The 18,026-nt window shown below is 45.9% G+C and overlaps 4 protein-coding genes across 9 annotated transcripts in view; 3 read left to right on the forward strand and 1 right to left on the reverse strand.

Moving 5' to 3' along the window:
* Positions 1-311: 311 nt before the first annotated feature.
* Positions 312-3,240, forward strand: armh1 (armadillo-like helical domain containing 1). Of its 2 annotated transcripts, none has more exons than XM_023954084.1 (11): positions 312-678; positions 965-1,033; positions 1,108-1,274; positions 1,360-1,547; positions 1,616-1,700; positions 1,825-1,923; positions 2,138-2,201; positions 2,291-2,420; positions 2,748-2,825; positions 2,899-2,978; positions 3,052-3,240. In XM_023954084.1, the coding sequence occupies exons 1-10, from the start codon at positions 473-475 to the stop codon at positions 2,929-2,931; spliced, it is 1,119 nt and encodes a 372-aa protein (XP_023809852.1). In that variant the 5' UTR covers positions 312-472; the 3' UTR covers positions 2,932-2,978; positions 3,052-3,240. The 2 variants fall into 2 exon arrangements, with proteins under 2 accessions (XP_023809852.1, XP_004067716.1); XM_004067668.4 differs by having other exon boundaries at positions 313-678; positions 2,894-2,978.
* On the forward strand, positions 3,086-8,684 carry mutyh (mutY DNA glycosylase). 3 transcript variants are annotated; one of them, XM_023954083.1, is made up of 15 exons: positions 3,086-3,178; positions 4,433-4,560; positions 4,867-4,906; positions 4,987-5,060; positions 5,134-5,175; positions 5,265-5,336; positions 5,459-5,572; positions 6,371-6,468; positions 6,608-6,752; positions 6,833-6,920; positions 6,995-7,177; positions 7,309-7,454; positions 7,539-7,688; positions 8,226-8,273; positions 8,388-8,684. In XM_023954083.1, the coding sequence occupies exons 4-15, from the start codon at positions 5,004-5,006 to the stop codon at positions 8,520-8,522; spliced, it is 1,278 nt and encodes a 425-aa protein (XP_023809851.1). In that variant the 5' UTR covers positions 3,086-3,178; positions 4,433-4,560; positions 4,867-4,906; positions 4,987-5,003; the 3' UTR covers positions 8,523-8,684. The 3 variants fall into 3 exon arrangements, with proteins under 3 accessions (XP_023809851.1, XP_004067865.1, XP_011472124.1); XM_004067817.3 differs by lacking the exon at positions 3,086-3,178 and adding an exon at positions 3,360-4,192; XM_011473822.2 differs by lacking the exon at positions 3,086-3,178 and adding an exon at positions 3,360-4,192 and having other exon boundaries at positions 4,436-4,560.
* Positions 8,685-9,979: 1,295 nt separating this feature from the next.
* On the forward strand, positions 9,980-14,520 carry LOC101165545 (elongation of very long chain fatty acids protein 4). Its single transcript, XM_004067669.4, has 8 exons — positions 9,980-10,100; positions 10,177-10,234; positions 10,846-11,033; positions 11,787-11,867; positions 11,943-11,999; positions 13,420-13,534; positions 13,620-13,747; positions 13,827-14,520. Exons 2-8 carry the CDS (start codon positions 10,177-10,179, stop codon positions 13,989-13,991), a joined length of 792 nt encoding a protein of 263 aa, XP_004067717.1. The 5' UTR covers positions 9,980-10,100; the 3' UTR covers positions 13,992-14,520.
* Positions 14,031-18,026, reverse strand: part of s2012 (GLIS family zinc finger 1-like) — an 84,686-nt gene continuing 80,690 nt past the window's right edge. For 2 of the 3 annotated variants that reach the window (XM_023953836.1, XM_023953837.1), the window contains 3 exons: positions 16,817-16,938; positions 14,875-15,030; positions 14,031-14,798 (listed from right to left, as the gene is read on the reverse strand). In XM_023953836.1, the coding sequence (XP_023809604.1) occupies positions 14,659-14,798; positions 14,875-15,030; positions 16,817-16,938 (418 nt within the window). In that variant the 3' untranslated portion in view covers positions 14,031-14,658. The remainder of the gene's footprint in view (positions 14,799-14,874; positions 15,031-16,816; positions 16,939-18,026) is intronic. The other variant, NM_001163804.2, reaches the window with a different exon arrangement.

The raw sequence follows: 18,026 nt of genomic DNA on the forward strand, positions 1-18,026 counted from the left end.
GGGGGATTCAGTCAGAAACTAAATGTTATAATATTTTGTATGTGGGTTATTTAAAATATGATCTGTTCATGGAAAACACGTCTGTCTTCTGATCTTTACTCACTTTTCTTCACTCGTTCTCAGAGTCGATAGATAGATAGATAGATAGATAGATAGATAGACAGACAGACAGACAGACAGACAGACAGACAGACAGACAGACAGACAGACAGACAGACAGACAGACAGACAGACAGACAGACAGACAGACAGATAGATAGATAGATAGATAGATAGATAGATAGATAGATAGATAGATAGATAGATAGATAGATAGATAGATAGATAGATAGATAGAGAGATAGAGAGATAGAGAGATAGATGTTTGTGGTGCGTTGCTAGGCAACCGTTAGCATTGTTGTTCTGTGGTGGTCGTGATTCTCGTGGCTTTTCCGCCTGTTGGGTCCCCAGAAGAGACGCAGCCGCAGGAACCATGTCGAGCCCGGAGGAGCAGGCCAACCTCGGCAGGGCGCTCGACTTTCTTCGCCGGTGGGACCGCGGCGACGGGCCGGTTCGGGTCCGCCTGCTGAGGAGCTTTCTGAACCGAAACGCGAGGAAGACGTTCTACGAGCTGGAAGTGGACCTGGCGCAGACCGCCAGCCTGCTTCTGGCTCGGATCACCGTCTGGATGAGAGTCTCGTATCCTGCAGGTTTTGCTGTTTCAGCAGCAGCTGATGGAGACGTTTGTCTCCTGCTGGAATCCAGACGTCTGTCTTCTGTCAGAACATCCTTCACTGGTCTTCTTTATTTAACAATGTCTGCACTAAACGTTAAAACTGCGAGAAAATCATCAACATCTTTCTTAAAGATAGTGTAAAAACATGCTTAGCCTCCATGGGTCACCTGTTGGATTCAGGTGACCTCCATTCCGCTTTTCTCCTTTTCTTCTCTGAATTGTTCTGACGGCCTTCACAGATGAACACAGATTCACGGCTGAAGGCTTCTTGGCTCTCCAGCTGAAGGCTCTTGGGATTTTTCTTTCTGCTTCCAACCAGTGAGTGAACCTGCTGCACCATCACCTGTTTGAAGCTTCGCTCCTGAGCTCTGAGTGACCACGTCTTCTGACAGCGATCAGTACCTGATGGAGTTCCTGCAGGGCGGGGGCGTTGTCATCCTCCTGGACGTCCTCAGCAGCTCCCAGGTCCAAAATGACGACAAGACGGAAGCTCTTCGTCTTCTGCTGAACATCTCAGATGCTGGTCGCAAATACAAAGAGTTTATTTGTGAGCATAACGGTAAACGGTGTTCACTTTAAAAACGAGCATCTCAGCTCCGTTTTTCTGCTACACTGATCTTTGCATCACCTGCACATAATGACAGGTGTGGAAATCTTATCAGACTGCATGGTGGGTTCGGACGGAGGGGACGCTGCAGGGGCTCTCCTGGAGTCCCTGTCACATGGAAACCCCAAATACCAGGACCAGATCTATAGAAGCCTGATTGGCCTCCTGACCCGGGTCCGGCCCAGAGCCCAGCTGCTGCTGCTGCAAACCTTACGCTCCGTACAGGTAAGGAGATTCCTCCCAGTCAGAGCCGGACTCTAGAGAATGACCAGGATGATCCATTCCTCCTGCAGCTCAAACTGGGTCCAGCACATGACGGCATTGTGGCTCCTCTGCTGAACACGCTCAGGTCCCTGCACCTCGATGTCCAGGATGAAGGTCAGGAGAAGAACCTTTCGGGGTTTGGGTTTTTAGATTTGAAGAGAAACCTTTAAAACTTTGCTTGAAGATTTGATTTGATTTCTTGGGTCAAGCTCTAACCGTTCCTTTGGTTTTCCTTCAGCTTGTAATCTGATCAGAGACCTGATGGGTGACGGTGTGAGAGTGAAGCTGCTCTCTGGACTTGTTGCTCTCCTGAAGCCCGTCGAGGAAGAGACAAGAGGTGAGGTGGTTCTCTCAGCATCAGAGGAACAAAAACTGTTTTTAACCTTCATTTTGATCTAAAACAACAATAAAATGTGAATGTAGTCATTTCAACAGGAGAAATCATCAATTCATAAAAACAGCCAGATCCTGAACTGTACCAGTCAACATGTCATGGAGATCATGTGACGTCCGACTGTGTTTGTTTCTGTTGTTTTTTCTTCATGGACCAGAACCTGAGGTGACCGGATCGCTTGCCGTCTTTGTCCAACAAGCTGCAGCAGCGACAGCGATCCGGTACATCAGTACACGCCTTCACCCGCAGAACTTACATGTTGTTTCTCGTGCTGTGAACAATCCAAACAAGGCTCTGATCTTCGCCGCAGGTCTTTGGCTGAGGAAGATGAGGAGATTTCTCGTGAGCTTCTTTCTCTTGGAGTCGTTCCAAACCTCCTGTATGCGTTGGGGAACCAAGAACACGGCGAGGCCCAAATCCAAGCCAGCCTCGCCTTAGAGGTACTGTGTGTGTGCTCATTATGCACGCACACACAGGCACATGTTTGGCCCTGCTGTGGTTTATAGTGAGCTCTACAGCCACACAAAAATTCCTTCAGGCTGCTATGCTTCAGGATGAAGCTATGATGGAGGAAATTCCCAGCTGGTACCAACAACTGCTCCTTGTTAAGAGCAGGAATGTGTTTTTCAGTAAAGCCCATTGTTCTGTTCTCACACCAAATTAAAAACAGACAGCACATGCCGCACAGCAGAGCTAAACAAAAGCTGGACGGTTTCAAAACACCTTTAAATGTAAGACCGTTCTTTTCTCTGTCTTCCTGTTTCCAGCACTTTGTACGCTCAGATCCGAGCGTTGGAGCTCATGTGCGCAGAGTCATGGGCAGCCAGCTGTTTGCGGCCTTCACTGTAAGCTCTGCTAGATGTTTGTGGAAGCTGCTTGACGTTAGCACTAACCCTAACCCCCCCTCTTTCAGCACAGCAAAGCAGACACTTTACACATGAAAATGGATAAAAGACAAGCAGAAGTTCTGCTATCAAACCATCTCCACATTGATCCAGGTGCTGTTTTGTGTGCTTTGCTTCAACTTCTATTTATGACCTTATTTAATCATAAAACCTTTATTTTTTACAGTTTTGGACGGTGTTGTCTGACTGCTGACCGGAGGAGCTTTTCATTTCAGCCTCACGTCCTAAAGACTGTTAAAACAATTCACGCATTCAAAACAAAAATCCTATTTGTGTCCAAGGGATTGGAATTTGTGAGGACAAATAGTTTCTTAATTTCTAGTCTTTAATTAAATAAAGATTAAATGAAGAGCCACTAGGAGGAATCTTCACTCTGTTCAAAGTTGTTAAAAGTAAAAATGCTTGTATACGTGTAGCCAAAAGAGTCCAAAGCTGAGATAGATTTTTGTTGAATGTCTCTCACTGAGACAGAATGATAGGATGACTGCAAGCTTTCTTCCTGACCTGACCTGACTGTGAAAACACCTGAGCCTGAACTCCAAAATTCAGAGTAGAATTGTTGATCCACCAGACTTCAGGCAGCGTTGATGATCAGGACAATGGCCTGAACCAAGGCACAGTCGATGATTTAACGAGGGGTATTCCAAGTGTTCCACTGAATGTTCCATTGCTCCAACTCCCATTTTTGTTGTTGCTTATCTTATCTTGTGCATTTTGGGGTAATTTTAAATATCCAATCTTGCAAATTTTCCTATAAAGTGTCTAATTTGGGCACAGAAAAAAGACAATCAATTATATCACATTCATCAAAAGAGCACATAGGATAAAAAGTGCACGTATGAATTTCAATAAATTTTTGGTCTCGTATTTTTTGTTAAATGATTGAAAAATACAGTACAGAAATATAACTTTCTTAAAGAAGAGTTTTGTTTTACACTTTTCATAACACAACTTCAAAATATAGCTCAGCTACTGTTAAAAAAAACCGTGATATCCTTTTCTTTTCACTGTTTAATGGCTTCAACCCAGAATGCAATGCGCAGGAAATAAAGTCTAACGGAAATGACGTAGGGCCGTAGTTATTTCCGTCATAATATCGCTACTCCGGATTGGTCAATCTCCACATGGCGGGAGCTGAACGAGCTGACGATGTAAACAACGTGCTTGGAGAGAAAAACGTATTTTATTCTGGAGTCAGAAGATGAGCAGGTTACGTTTAACTTCCATCAAAGGAAAGAAACTTTTATCAGAAGCTGAAGAGACGAAGACTTCGACCCGGAAGCGGCGGAAGACAGCCGTGGAAGGAGGTGGGAGTCAAAAATGAACCCAGCTCGGCGCTGATTTCTTAATAATTTATACACGTTTTTCTGGCCGATTTAACAACCAGTTCGTTCAAACCAACTTTTGTCCAGTCGGCTCATGTTTAACTTATAGCTGGGTTCTGCTGAAGGACGTTATTGTTCCTATTTGCCCTGAATGAAGCTGTTCGAGTCGTTATGACATCTTTTTCTTGCTTGTCAGTCAGATTTGTTGTCTTTTCCTTTTAGAAGAGGCCCCCAAAGCCTCCCCCTCTTCATACCACAGCTTCTGTGATCCAGCAGAAGTAGTCCAGCTGCGTCGGAAGCTCCTGAGCTGGTACGACAGGGAGAAGCGAGAGCTGCCATGGAGAACTCTGGTGGGAAAAACAAAGAAAACTTCATTTCAGTCTTTGTTTGGTATTGTTTTTATTAGTTCATAAATCCAATTTTTCTGAAGGAGAATAAAATTTCATTTTACAGCTAAAAATTTGTATAGAAGTATGTTTTTCTTCAATTACACATTTTCCAAACCTTTGGATTTCCTAATATTTGTTTTTATGATTACTTAATTAAGTGTTCTCTTATTTCTAAAATCTTCTTTTTTTGGTTTTGATTGGCCTATTTTGATTAAAAAATGGAACCTGAAGAGTATTGATGTCTCCGTCCTGGTTTGTTTTGAGCAGGCTGTAACCGAGGCAGACGTCAACATCCGGACCTATGCAGGTCATTTAGAACCCCTGAAAAGTGATTGCCCCCTTTTTCATAGCTTCTTGTCTGGAATAATCACTTTTCTGTCTTTTCAGTGTGGGTTTCTGAAGTAATGCTGCAGCAGACGCAAGTCGCCACAGTGACAGACTACTACAACAGATGGATGAAGGTAGAGGACGTCTTCACTTTCAGCGCTTGTCTTGACACTAATCTGTGTGCGATGTTGTGCGTCTTTGCTGCAGAGGTGGCCCACTGTGCAGCATCTGGCTGCTGCTACCCTGCAGGTAATTATCGATCGCTTACTGTTGTAGTTTGCCATTTAACATGTCGTTTTTTTATTTTTCAAAGTAGATTCCTGATGTTGTCTGTCCAGGAAGTGAACCAGATGTGGGCGGGGCTTGGATACTACTCTCGGGGCAAGCGGCTGCATGAGGGGGCACAGAAGGTCTCTAGTTCCTCAGGATCACGCTGTGTTCATGCTGACACTTAGACAAATGGTGTTGAAAAAAAACACCCAAATATTCGAGGGGTTCCCAATGCAAGGTCCTGTGATGGTTATTGTTTCAGGTGGTGTCGGAGCTGAAGGGACAGATGCCTCACACGGTCGATGACCTGCTGAAGGAGCTGCCGGGTGTGGGCCGTTACACTGCTGCAGCGGTGGCCTCCATCGCCCTGGGACAGGTGGGTCAGAGGGCGCTGAAGCTCACCTGTCTGCTAAAAGATGTTCAGGCTGCACTGAAACAGACCAGAAGGAGAAGATCCCACTCATGTTCTGGAAGCAGACCACGAGTTTCTTTACCTTCCATCGTTTTTGGGTCTATTTCCAAAACGTTCCCAGTCGTCTTTTAATTATAATTATGCGGTTTTTAGCCACGAAAAAAAACTGTGTCGTTTTCTAGGACATTTCTGCAGAGCGGCAGGAGGAAATTCAACTCTTGAGTTGTGGGACGGGATTGTTGGCGTGGGGCAACTCCGCCCCCACCTCCCATCATCCATCTGTTTACACTGTCCAGCTAGTTTACAGCTCCTCACACCCCTAACCTAACATTAGCGGTTCAACAAAAATGGCAGCAATTTTAGAGCTATCCAGCCGGACAGTTTCGATCCAGATTACAGCTCAGAAAACAAAGACATATTTTCTACGTTACAAATGTGATGTTTTTCAAATCACATTTTGTCATCTGCTTCTGATTCAAAATGATTTGAATAAAGAAATACTCTGATCTTAATTTCCTTTATCTACCTCCTCCATCATCAGAAACAAAGAACTTGTCAAAAACATCAGTGTTTTTTTTTTACTGCTTTGGGTTTTCTGTTGAAAACAAAACCGAAGCAGAAAAACTTGAACCAAAGCAGCTGAAGTGGAACCGCTGGCTTTTGCTTCAATGCTCCATAACGGATCCTCAGAGTTTCAGAATAATCCCGATGTGAGCTACAATTCCCGTTTTTCCCACAACCTGACAGACTTGTGCTGCTTAGGTTGCTGGAGTTGTGGACGGAAACGTGACCCGGGTTCTGTGTCGGCTCAGAGCAATCGGAGCCGACAGCACAAGTCCTGCAGCGAATCAGGCTCTGTGGTAAACATCTACATGGTTTTTGGAAGAATTTCTGTCTAAATCCTGTGAAAACACAAAACTGCTTGATGATTTATTATTTAACATAGTTGAGACGTTGACACATGCTTCAAAAAGACCAGTGGGTTCTTCTCGGTTTTAGGGGTTTAGCCAATGTCTTGGTGGATTCAGAGAGACCTGGAGACTTCAACCAGGCCATGATGGAGCTGGGAGCCCGAGTCTGCACCCCCAAAGGACCTCTGTGCAGCCGCTGTCCCGTCCGGGCCCACTGCCGCTCGCATCAGAAGGTTCATCCGAAGCCCTGAGCGCTGCAGGCGGGAACCAGCTGCTGTGAATTCCAGCTGATGCCGTCGTCGTGTCTCTGCAGGTCCAAGTCCAACAAGAGCAAAACACCAAGAAGCTTCTGGGGAGGACGGACAGAAGCGTCTCAGAGGTGCTGGACGTGGAGGACTGCAGTAAGGCTGCTGTATCTTCTCTTAGCTTCTGTTGGTTGACGATGAAGGTCTGACGTCTTCCCCCTCATCTTCAGTGAGAGGTGGAACGTGTCCCCTGTGTCCCCTGGAGCCGTGGGACGATAGTCTGGGTGTTCAGAACTTCCCCAGAAAGCCAGTAAAGAAGGCGCCCCGAGCAGAGCGGACTCTGACCTGCGTGGTGGTCAGACCCGGGGAGCAGGACGACCACGAGTTCCTGCTCACGCAAAGACCAAACAAAGGTGAGTCTGAGGTCACACCTGCAGCGGGATTCCTGGGGGTGGAGCCCGACTCCAGCACCCTTCTGGACCTTCAGACACTATTTTCTTGGTGGATGGGGATTCCTCAGGATTGAAGGTGGGGCTGTTTTCAGGTCTTCTGGCAGGTCTGTGGGAGTTTCCAAGTCTCTTGCTGCAGGACGGAGACTCCGATGCTGAGCGGAGGAGGGCGCTGTGTCATCAGATCAGCAGAACGCTGAACGCCGACGTGAGCGACGGCCTCCTCCGGCACGTGGGAGAGGTAAGCCCGACGCAAATCACCAACCTGTGGTCCACCAGGAAGCCATCTTTACGCCTCTGTGCGGTGTTTCCTGCTCCTTTGCAGGTGGTTCACGTCTTCTCCCACATCCACCAGACGTACGTGGTCTACAGCGCGCGCTTGAAGAGAAGCGACGCCCGAGTGCAGGCGGAGAACACGCAGTGGCTCACCCGCTCTGCTCTGCAGGGCGCCGCCGTGTCCACGGGGCTGAAGAAGGTCTGAGCCTGTCCTGGTTTTCACCGCAGAGGCGTCAAATGTCTCATTTGATGAAACTGCAGATCTTTGTCTCCATTGGCGGAAAACGGTTAATTATTTAGAGACGATTTTCTTCTCTGCACTCGTCCCGCTCTGATCATTTGGGTTTGCCGTCTTTAGATGGATCTTTACTGTCATTGTCGCTGCTGCAATGAAGTTCAGAAAGTTGTCCCCGGTCTGTGCCACAATCATAGATTCATGGGTCGCAGTAAAAATAATAAAAATACAGGAAAAGTGCACGACGAAAAAAAAAGAAATGAAAACTCATTTGTTACCAGATAAAATTGCATCTATCATTAAAAAAGACAAAAACAGAACACTGTTACTTAGTGATAAAATTGTTAAAACCCACCAAAAAATGAAAGAAAATAGGAATGTGAATAAAAAAAATATATATTTATTTGTTGCAAACTTCAAGCAGTCTAGAAGTCCAGATTTCCTTTGATGTTTCTGAATAAATGTGCTCTTCTCTGAGATGTTTTTTCTGTTCTCCCTCAGATCTTAAAGCTTTATGAATCTCGGGCTGGTTTGGAAGAATCCCCTAAGGTACGAGGCTCGGTCGATGTGTTGACCTCATTGTGACGGATCTGGAGCCGGAGCTGAATGTAGATCTGTTCCGGCGCTGCAGTCTCCAGACGATTCTGTGTGTGTCTGATGCAGGAGGAAAAACCCTCGAAGAACGCCGAGAGAGTGAAGACGTCAAAGAAATCCAGAGCGGCTGCAGCGATGGGCAGAGCCAGACAGCTTCCCCTCAACTCCTTCTTCAAGACGTTGAAGGAGGAGAGTGGCTCATAAGCTGCTTGATGACATCATCATCCTGTTACCGCCTCAGGGATGATGCGGTTCTGCTGTTGGTGTAAAGTTTTCAATCACTGTGATCCTAAAATGTCCCATAATGCTCTTTAGTGTGACATCACTTTTTAAACATTTTATTAAAACCAAACGTTGCGACTTTTATGTTTGCATTCTCAATCACTGACTTATAAGGTCTCAACTACTTTCATTCAAAACTTTATTAACAAAGCCATAAACGACTAAACCTATATTTGAGAACAAAGTTGTGCGATGATCATAAAAAAAGAGTTTTACAAAAATAAAATGGTAAAGTTGGTTGTATTTTCATGAAAATAAAGTTTTACATTTACAAAAAAGGTCAAGTAGATTCAGTGAGATTCTTAATAAGTGTGACATCCTACCAGGGGCCAGGAACATTTTCTATGGGGGGGCAGAAGACTTAGTGGAAGGCCAAGAATTTGTATCTCTAAAAATGTTATAATTGTTATTTTTATTTCATTTAAAATATTGCTGTTGTAATTCTGCAACGCGTAAAAGAAACTTGGGTTGATTTCATAACCCTTGTACTGTCCTAGGCACTTTACCATTGGGAGTTGGGTCATCTAGACCCACTAGACAGTTCTCTGAACCTTTTTTCTTCAATGATTTGTGATCTTCACTGGTGTCCATGGATTACATGAAATCTTTCCACCTTTATCATGGTAGGGAGAACACGTCAATGGGTCATCTTGACCCCATAGGATAGCACAAGGGTTAAGCTTCATCATAAACGACACTTTTATGTTCCCGTTAGAGATTATATTTTTGCAGCTTTCTCTTATTTGTCTCCGCTAAATTGTGTAAAGCAGATGATAAATATGCAAGGATATTCTATTCTTGCCCCCCCCACCCCCAGAGGAGGGTGGGGGGGGCAGTTAGCTGCATGGACTTAATCTCCCGATAGAGCCCCTTTATACTGACTGCTGGATTTGAACTCACGATCCTCCAGTCTCAGGATGGACTCTTCACCACAAGGCCACTGGGCTGGTAAAGGAAACAGGAAGTGTTGGATTATCCCTTGTGCTATCCTATGACCCCACCCTTACATTGACGTGTTTCCCCTGAAATATATGACTTTTTCTTGTAGGATTAGAACTTTTTACTGTATAAATTTAATAATATTTATTTCACATTTCTGGGCACCCAAGGTGTCCTTACAGGTAAAAAACAAATTTCAGCATCAGTGTTGCAGGAAGATCTTTTCCTTTGGAAATATTTGGGAAAAAATAAAGTGGTAGTAAATGTAATTAAATAAAATCTAACTTTATATATTCAGAAATGTGATATTTTAAAAGACTATCCCCTGACAGTTAGTTAAAGTTAGATCAATGTGTCAAACAGCGCCCCCTGGTGTCCAAAACGCGCACTTCAGGGACTCGAGCCACAGGAAGTGGTCCGAGTTTGACCTAAAAAAACGAATCTGTCCTTTCCAGAGCAGTGCGGTGTCCGTTGTTCGCCAGCAGGGGGCGCTGTGTGTGAACTCTGTCGGTGATCAAAGGTTTCTGCAGCTCGGTCACCCGAACTTTGGCATCGAACCAGGTGAGAAGCAGCAACTGGTTTCCTGGTCCAGATGTGAAAGCCTTTTCAGAACCAGAACTTTGTCCGCTGTTTGCAGATGGCTGCTGTGTGGAACAATGTGGTCTCTCTGCACCAGACGATCGTGGAGAACGGAGGTTTGATCTTTCCTTCTTTTAAGGTTGCGCACGTTACGGAACGTGACTGTTGATCACATGTTGTTTCTTGTTCAAGTATGTGTGCGGAAATGAGAAGAGGTTTTTCACGGTGGGGTTACGGGGAGCAGAGGTGGAGAAGGTGGAGTACCTCTAATGATAGTCCACAGTCCAGAGAAGAAGGCGAAGCAGCAGGTTGGAAGGATCCAGGAGTGATGAAAGGAAAGGTGTAGAAGACTGTGGTGACAGCAGGAGGCAGAGATGAAGATGTGGAGGTTCTCTTTGACCAGGATGGATCAGGAATGAATCCATCAGAGGAACAGATCACGGTAGATGTTCTGGAGATCAATGCAGGGCAGCAGATGGAGACGTTTGAGGGGAGGAACAGGGACGATGTTGGGGAACGGATGCTGAGGTTGGAGATACCAGGAGACCAAAGAGGAGGTTCATGGGTGTAGAGGAGGTTAAATGGTAGATGATTCTCTGGCGCCCCCTACAGGCAGCAGCAGAAAGGCAGATGTGACATGAATGAGGTTTAAAGGTCAGAGCTGCTGCTCTCACTCACGCTGGAGATGTTTCCTGAGATGAACCACAAACGTCTTTCTGTGCTGCAGACAAGAGGACGGACCCGTGGCTGCTGGTCTACTCCCCGGTCCAGGTGTTCCTCATCTTCCTGGTCTACCTGGGCGTGGTCTGGGCCGGGCCTCGCCTGATGAAGTCCAGAGAACCCGTGGACCTCAGGGTGGTGCTCATGGTTTACAACTTCGCCATGGTCGGCCTGTCTGCATACATGTTCTACGAGGTGTGTGTTCGATGCCTGTGCAGGAAACTGTTGGATTGGTTCTCTGCTCAGAAAGGGGAGGAGCTTCAGAACCTTGAGCTCACAGTGACAGTTGGTTTACTGATCATGTGACCCTGAAGGAGTGGAGAGCTGCAGTCAATCAGGAAGCCATTAAGGCTTGACCCCCCCCCCCCCCCCCCCCCCCCCCCGCGTTCCAAACAGGAAATACCTGCGCGCTCCAAGAAGCCAAATCCCACAGACCTCCACCTTTTATTTAGCTTCTTCTTGACAAGCCTTATTTTTTCTGTAGTTCAATTGATTCAAGTTATAAACGGACCAATCAGAGGCCTCAATAAAAGTAGGTGGAGCCTGCTGGCTGCCATGTCCAAAGTTCAAAGCGTTTGACAGATTTTCAATAAGCTCACTCCTGATTGGGCAGGGTGGTTGCCATAGAAACGACTCGGACCAATCACTGCTTACTGACGACATCTGGCTCCAACATGGCGGCGCCCATATCATGGAAAAAAATGGCAACTGAACTGATTTCATTTGGTTGGGGCCAGAATAAACCATTTTCTACGGGTGACTCCACACTCGCTCAGCCCAGTTCTCTGATCCAGTCAATGGTTCAAATCTACCATCTCCCAGTGGGAGGGCAAACACTCCACCACAGAGCCACAAGCAGAAGCCAGCTTCAGCTCAGCATTGGATCAGAAAACAAACGTTCACAAAGGCAAACAGCCATTTTTCTGAACTGCTTTTCTGGTCTTTCAGTTCCTGGTCACCTCCTGGCTCTCAGACTACAGCCTCCTCTGTCAGCCTGTGGACTACAGCACGCGTCCTCTGCCAATGAGGGTACAGACGTCTCTGCAGACACCGGTCACCTGATGAGTGGAGCTTCTCACCTGTTTGAATGCGCTGTTGTTGCAGATGGCCAGAGTGTGCTGGTGGTTCTTCTTCTCCAAGGTCATCGAGCTCAGCGACACGGTCAGACACTTCAAAGTGCTTCACACAAAACCTTTCTATCTGCGCGCCGACGCTTTGGAACGCTTTGCCGCCAAAGACAAGCGTCTTCCACTCGAGACTCATTTTTATAGCCGAGCATTTGTTCCAACATGAGGTTTGCCTTCAACTTTTGATTGTTTTAGTCCCGTGAAAGAGCACTTTGTTCGATTTTAAAATGTGTTAAAGCGCTTTATGAACAAGGGTGACGACGATGATTCAAAGAAATATTTAATAGAAACGTCAAATTAAATATAAAGGAAGTGAAAATGAATTTAAAGTCATCTTAAAGTAACAGTACGGATGTAAACTTTTGAAAACAGACCAATCAAATGCAGCTGAGAACAGGTGGGTCTTCAGTCTAGAATGACATCAACGGTTTCAGCTGATCTGAGGCTTTCTGGAAGTCTGTTCCAGATCTGTGCAGCATAGAAGCTGCATTCAGGTCTTAGGTTTGGACGCTAAGAACTGACAAAAGACCGGATCCAGATGAGGGGAGAGGTCTGGTTGGTACATTCTGGGTCAGAACAAAAGAGTTTTTTTATAAAATACAACAAGTCTACAAAAATCCCCCAAAAAAGTCAGTATGTGGACTCTAATAGAAAAACGCTAATGCTGCTCACAACCATTTGTATGCAAGCTTTTACATTTTAAACAAATGAATAAATAAAAAAAAAATCGTTAGATGAAACACTACAAACTTTATCCAGAGAGCTGAGATTAGAGTAAAAAATCTTTCCATGTTTTTGCTGCATCACATTGATTTTAAACAGACATGATTTTTAAGTCTGTCATCAGAACAGGACTGCTGGGTTCAGTCAGCAGATTTAGGAATCAGCTGCAGTTTCTGGTCATGGAGTAAAAAGCGTTACGCTGAAGACGAACACGTGGACTCGTTTCTCCTGCTTAGACGTCAGATCTTTAATACCTGAAAAACGAATGAAAATGAGGAAGATATTGAGTAACTCAACGCCTGGATGAACAAGAACCTTCACCAACATCCTTGAAACATTTGTAAGAGGATAGACAGTCGGCTGATCTTGTGACTGATTGAAGTGTTTGTCCACGGCTACACGCAGGTTTCTGGCCTGGTTGGTGGTTTTTATATGAATAGACTGAAGCTCTGCTGGGACCTCCAAACGTTTCTCTTTAGCCCCAGAGACAAAAAATCTGTTATTTTTAGCTGAAGTAAGTTGTGACACATTCAGTCATTCATGTCCTCATAGCATTTCTCAAGAGCCCTGCACAGAGCCTCAACCTCCTGGTGTCAATGTCACATGTATGTGTGTGTCATCTGTGTAACTACGGTAACTAATGTTGTGGTTCTTTACAACCTGTAACATGTAGATGTTTTTTTCTGCTCCTCATGACCCTCAAAACGGATCAACCTGCTTCTCTCCTGCAGCTGTTCTTCATCCTGAGGAAGAAAAACAATCAAGTGACCTTCCTGCACGTTTACCATCACGGCACCATGATCTTCAACTGGTGGGCGGGGGTCAAGTATGTAGCCGGAGGACAATGTAAGTCCGACCGCTGTCAGTGACGAGCCCTCACGAGGGCTGAGCACGTCTGACATCCCTGTTGTGCACGTCCCACCTTGTGCAGCGTTCTTCATCGGCCTGGTGAACACTTTTGTCCACATCATCATGTACTCCTACTACGGCTTGGCGGCCATCGGCCCCCACATGCAGAAGTACCTGTGGTGGAAGCGATACCTGACCTCCCTGCAACTGGTGAGCCTCCCGACCTCCGCACGATCCGTATGCATGCAGACTCCCGGCAAATCTGAGCTGTTCCCATGCACCCCTGCAGCTGCAGTTCCTGCTCTTCCTCCTGCACACCGGCTACAACCTGTTCACCCACTGCGACTTCCCAGACTCCATGAACGCCGTGGTCTTCGGCTACTGCGTGACCCTCATCATCCTCTTCAGCAACTTCTATTATCAGAGCTACGTCAGCGGGAAGAAGAAGGAGTGAGACCAAAGCTTACAGACAGCAAAAGAACCACATGCAGTGTTTTCTGTGTCCGCTAGGGGGCAGAAGGAGCACGCAGCTGCAGTCAGCCCACCGTTTATTTCCTCTGTTGAGAAAATTCAAAGAATCGCTGTAAACAAACTGTACATCTATACATTTAATAACAATAATAATGATGAGAGGTCAATTTTTTATCAGCAATCCTGCAGAATTAAAAATCCAGACCCCCCTCCCTCCCTCCCCCTGCAGAGATAAATCAAAAGAAAAACAACAAAAACAGAAATTTCCCCTTTTTTTTTGCATTATTTAAACATCACTGCAACATGATATATTCTGGACTACACTTCAGTCTAAAGTAGATTGAAAGCTGTAGATTGGAGAGAACCCAGAAGTTCCTCCAGGAGAACAGATTCTTGACGTTCTTAGATGTTAGAGGTGAAGACTCCCAGAGGGCTGTGATGGTTATAGCACCAAGTCCTTCAATATGCCATAAATGTGGAGATCTTTGCCAATAAAGATGGTTTTGAATCAGAATCAGAGAGATCTCGCTGGCGTGCGTCGTCTGCGGTTTGTTGAAGAGCAGTTTCACGCTGAACTCGGATGGATCGGGGACATTTTTAGGGACGTGAGAGCAGAGCTCTGCAGATGTGTGAGCACCTCCAGGGGCGCTTCATGTCTCTGTGTAGACGGACGACATGTGGCTCAAGCTGCGGTCAAAGCTGCCCCCCTGGAAGAACAGGTTGTCCTCTGAAGTGGAGGGGAACGGAGGACACCCTGCGCCTCCCTGGAGCTCCGGCACCAAACCGAAGCCTGGAGCACACAGGAAAGAGCCGCTGTTAGGAACCGTCCAGGAGAGAGTCGGGGCCACACCTCCAACCGCCCTCACCTGCAGAGCCCGTGCTGCTGGCCGGCATGTGGAAGCCGTTGTGCTGATGGGAAGCGTACAGGTGCGAGTCTCCGGGGGCGTGGACACCATCCACCGCTTGCTCCATCCTGTAGGAGTCTCCAAAGTGGAAACAGCTCTGAAAGTTGCCTTGGTATTCTAGGAGGAGAGGGAGGATGTCAAAGAAAAACAGGAGCCGGACACCATCCTCTGCGAGGGCAACGCCCCCCTCCACTGAAAACATCACAGCACTATCGGGGTGCTCCTCCTGACTCCGCCTCCACCTAGATGTGTCCACAGCGTCTCTGTCTCAGTCAAACGCAGGAGAAGCTTTAAGCAACAGGTTGGAGAGAAGACTGAGTGACAGCAGAGGGAAGAAGTGTTTGATCCCATCCTGATTTCGTTCATTTGAACAGAGCTAGAAAATCAAGAAAATCCCATTAAATAGGTTTGTTTACATTTTTTAGAATTTCATTAAGGGAAATAAGTATTTGAGCCCTCTTGCTGGACAGATCTAGTACTTTCTGGCTCTGCCCTCACGAGCAGACGTTTCTTGATTGAGAATCAGGTTTCTGCACATATCAGGAGCATTTCTGCTCCACTCTTCCTGGCAAACGAAACATTCCCATTTGTTGGCTGTTGCTTAGCAACTCTTCTTCTATCGGACTGAGGTCCAGAGACTGGCTGGACCGCTCCATGACCTTGACGTGATTTTTTTTCAGCCATTCCGTGGTTGTCTTTTATGTTCTGGGTCATGATCCTGTTGGGAGACTCATCCACCCATTAAAAACCTCCTGGTGGAGGGAAGGAGGTTCTCACTCAGGATTTGACGGTACATGGCTCCGCCCACCCCCACATCCACATGGTGAAGTAGTCCCCAAACCATAATGTTTCCATCTCCATGCTTGACAGTGGGGATGGTGTTCTTGGGGTCATAGGCAGCATTTCTCTTCAGTTGATGCCAAAGATCTCCATGTTGGTCTGATCTGACCACAGCACCTTCTCCCAAAGTCTTACCAGCGGTTTCCTTGGTGACAGTGGTTCCAGCTGCTGTGACATCATCAACTAACTCCCGCCGTGTTGTTTTGGGCTGGTTTCTCTCTGTTCTCACGAAACCCCACCCGTGAGATCTGGTTTGGTGCCCCAGACCTAAAGGTGGATTGATTGTCATGTTGTACCAACAGTTGTCATGGTAACCCCCAGCTTCTTGATGGTAGTTTTGTAGTCCATTCCAGTCTTGTCCAGGTCTACAATCTTCTCCCTTAAATCCACTGAAAGCTCTTTAGCCTTTCCATGTTGGAGAGTTTGGAGTCTGACTGATGGACTGATTCTGTGGACAGGTGTCTTTCTCCAGGTGATCAGTTCAAACAGGTGTCTTTAATTCAGGTGACAGGTTGATGAGGACAGTCTAGTTGGTCTGTGTGAACCAGAACTCTTAATGGTTACTAGCGGATCAAATACTTCTTTCCCTCAATCAAATGCAAATAAATGTAGATAAATTCTTTAAATTTCATTTTTTTGATTTTCTATCTCTCTGTTCAAATGAACGGACTATCAGGAGGACAGACTGTCAGTTTATTTGTTAGTGGATAAACCTACAAAATCAGAAAAGGATCAAATACTTTTTTGATTCACTGTGGATCTCCGCAATGGAAATAGTGTTTGGAGCATCAGGACAGCTAAGCAGATGAACGTATGAGCCAGCTGTCTGTCAGCTAATCCAGGTATCTCATTTCAGAGCATGCTCTGTAGCGCCTCAGGACGCAGTCCCCTCCTTTTCATTGTGTTCAGTATTTAAAAAAAACAGGCCAGAGCTGCTCAAACTGGAATTAAAAGGATCATTTAGAGCAGAAACTCAAAGTTTTCCAGATTCTCCTCCAGACTGAGATCAGAACAAAAACTGCAGCCGCTCTGCTCCGTTTAGTTTGGTTGTTAGGAGTCTTACCTTCACCTGCTGTCTGATGATGATGATGGTACTGAGGATATGGTTTGTGATGAAGGTGGGAATGCTGTTTCTCCAGAGGAGGATCTGCCTTTAACCCGGCAGGCAGGAGGGAGCCTAAAACTCTGGAAAACAGGAGAAAACAAATCATTTCAAGCTATTTGTTAATCTAAATCCGGCATTAGAATGTAACGTTCACTTGCTCCTGATTCACAACAATGTGAATAAAGAAATACTCAGACAGCTTTGAGCTCAATTTTCTTATATTATTAAAACATCAAAAACATGGTTTAAATTGGAGCGGATCTTAAACTCAGAGAACATACATGACAGGAAACAGTCCAGGCGTGTGGAAACGTCATCTCTCCACATGTGATCGACCTCCGACCCCACTACGATCGGAAGTCAACAAAAGGTGGGCGTGCACGTACGTGCAATTACGGCAAAGCAGTCAGAGGGGCAAAAGTCCTCAGATATCAGTTTCCGATTCCTGTTCTGCCTTTGGAAACTTCTTTTGTTTTAGCCTCCTGATGCAGTTAAAGGTTCTGTTCGCTGTTCTGAATGTGGTTTTACCCAAGGAGATCCAAACCAGAACCTGCTCTGTTTCTGCAGAACTTTTCCTCGTCACACGTTTCTGAGTTTGCTTTAAAGAAGACGATGAACAAATTATAATCTGTTGATTAAATGCATCCAATCAGTCCATGTCTATAAACAGGAAGTCTCCTCAGGATGTGGTAAATATGACATCATAACTTTTTTTCTGAGCTCAAACATCAGCCATCAGCTTATTTAATTCTAGGTTCAGTCATAGCAAAAACACAACAACGCAAACTTGACCAAACCAGTTTTTTATCCTGAAAAACAGAAACAGAGGAGCATCGAGGAACTCCAGTGAACTTCAGATGCAGAACTGAAACACAGCCTATTAAAGTGGTGTAATAATGTACAGTTTTTCATGAACTTAATGAAACGGTTTGGGATCCAGACTCCGTGGTGAACAGACACCCCTTAAAGCTGAAGCTGGCCAATCCCCTCTCCAGATATTAAGGAGCTGCTGTTGGCTGCAGATGCTGAACTGCTGCTGTGTTACGGAGCGCCGCCGCAGCGCTCAGGCATATGGTTTGCAGTAAGCGCCGCATGAATGTGATGACAGCGTGTAGCTGGAGGCGACTGGGCCCTCGTATGACTGCTGGCCTGGCTGGAGCCCACGCAT

This window comes from Oryzias latipes, chromosome 4 (genome assembly GCF_002234675.1).
Source record: "Oryzias latipes chromosome 4, ASM223467v1".
NCBI lineage: Eukaryota > Metazoa > Chordata > Actinopteri > Beloniformes > Adrianichthyidae > Oryzias > Oryzias latipes.

Coding starts and splice junctions, on each gene's coding strand:
- armh1 (XM_004067668.4), top strand. CDS start 473: ATGTCGAGCCCGGAGGAGCAGGCCAACCTCGGCAGGGCGCTCGACTTT. Junction 1,034..1,107: donor TTTCTTTCTGCTTCCAACCA/GTGAGTGAACCT, acceptor GTCTTCTGACAG/CGATCAGTACCTGATGGAGT. Junction 1,548..1,615: donor AAACCTTACGCTCCGTACAG/GTAAGGAGATTC, acceptor TTCCTCCTGCAG/CTCAAACTGGGTCCAGCACA.
- mutyh (XM_004067817.3), top strand. CDS start 4,087: ATGAGCAGGTTACGTTTAACTTCCATCAAAGGAAAGAAACTTTTATCA. Junction 4,907..4,986: donor CAACATCCGGACCTATGCAG/GTCATTTAGAAC, acceptor CTGTCTTTTCAG/TGTGGGTTTCTGAAGTAATG. Junction 5,061..5,133: donor ACTACAACAGATGGATGAAG/GTAGAGGACGTC, acceptor TCTTTGCTGCAG/AGGTGGCCCACTGTGCAGCA.
- LOC101165545 (XM_004067669.4), top strand. CDS start 10,177: ATGGCTGCTGTGTGGAACAATGTGGTCTCTCTGCACCAGACGATCGTG. Junction 11,868..11,942: donor CGCGTCCTCTGCCAATGAGG/GTACAGACGTCT, acceptor CTGTTGTTGCAG/ATGGCCAGAGTGTGCTGGTG. Junction 12,000..13,419: donor TCATCGAGCTCAGCGACACG/GTCAGACACTTC, acceptor TCTCTCCTGCAG/CTGTTCTTCATCCTGAGGAA.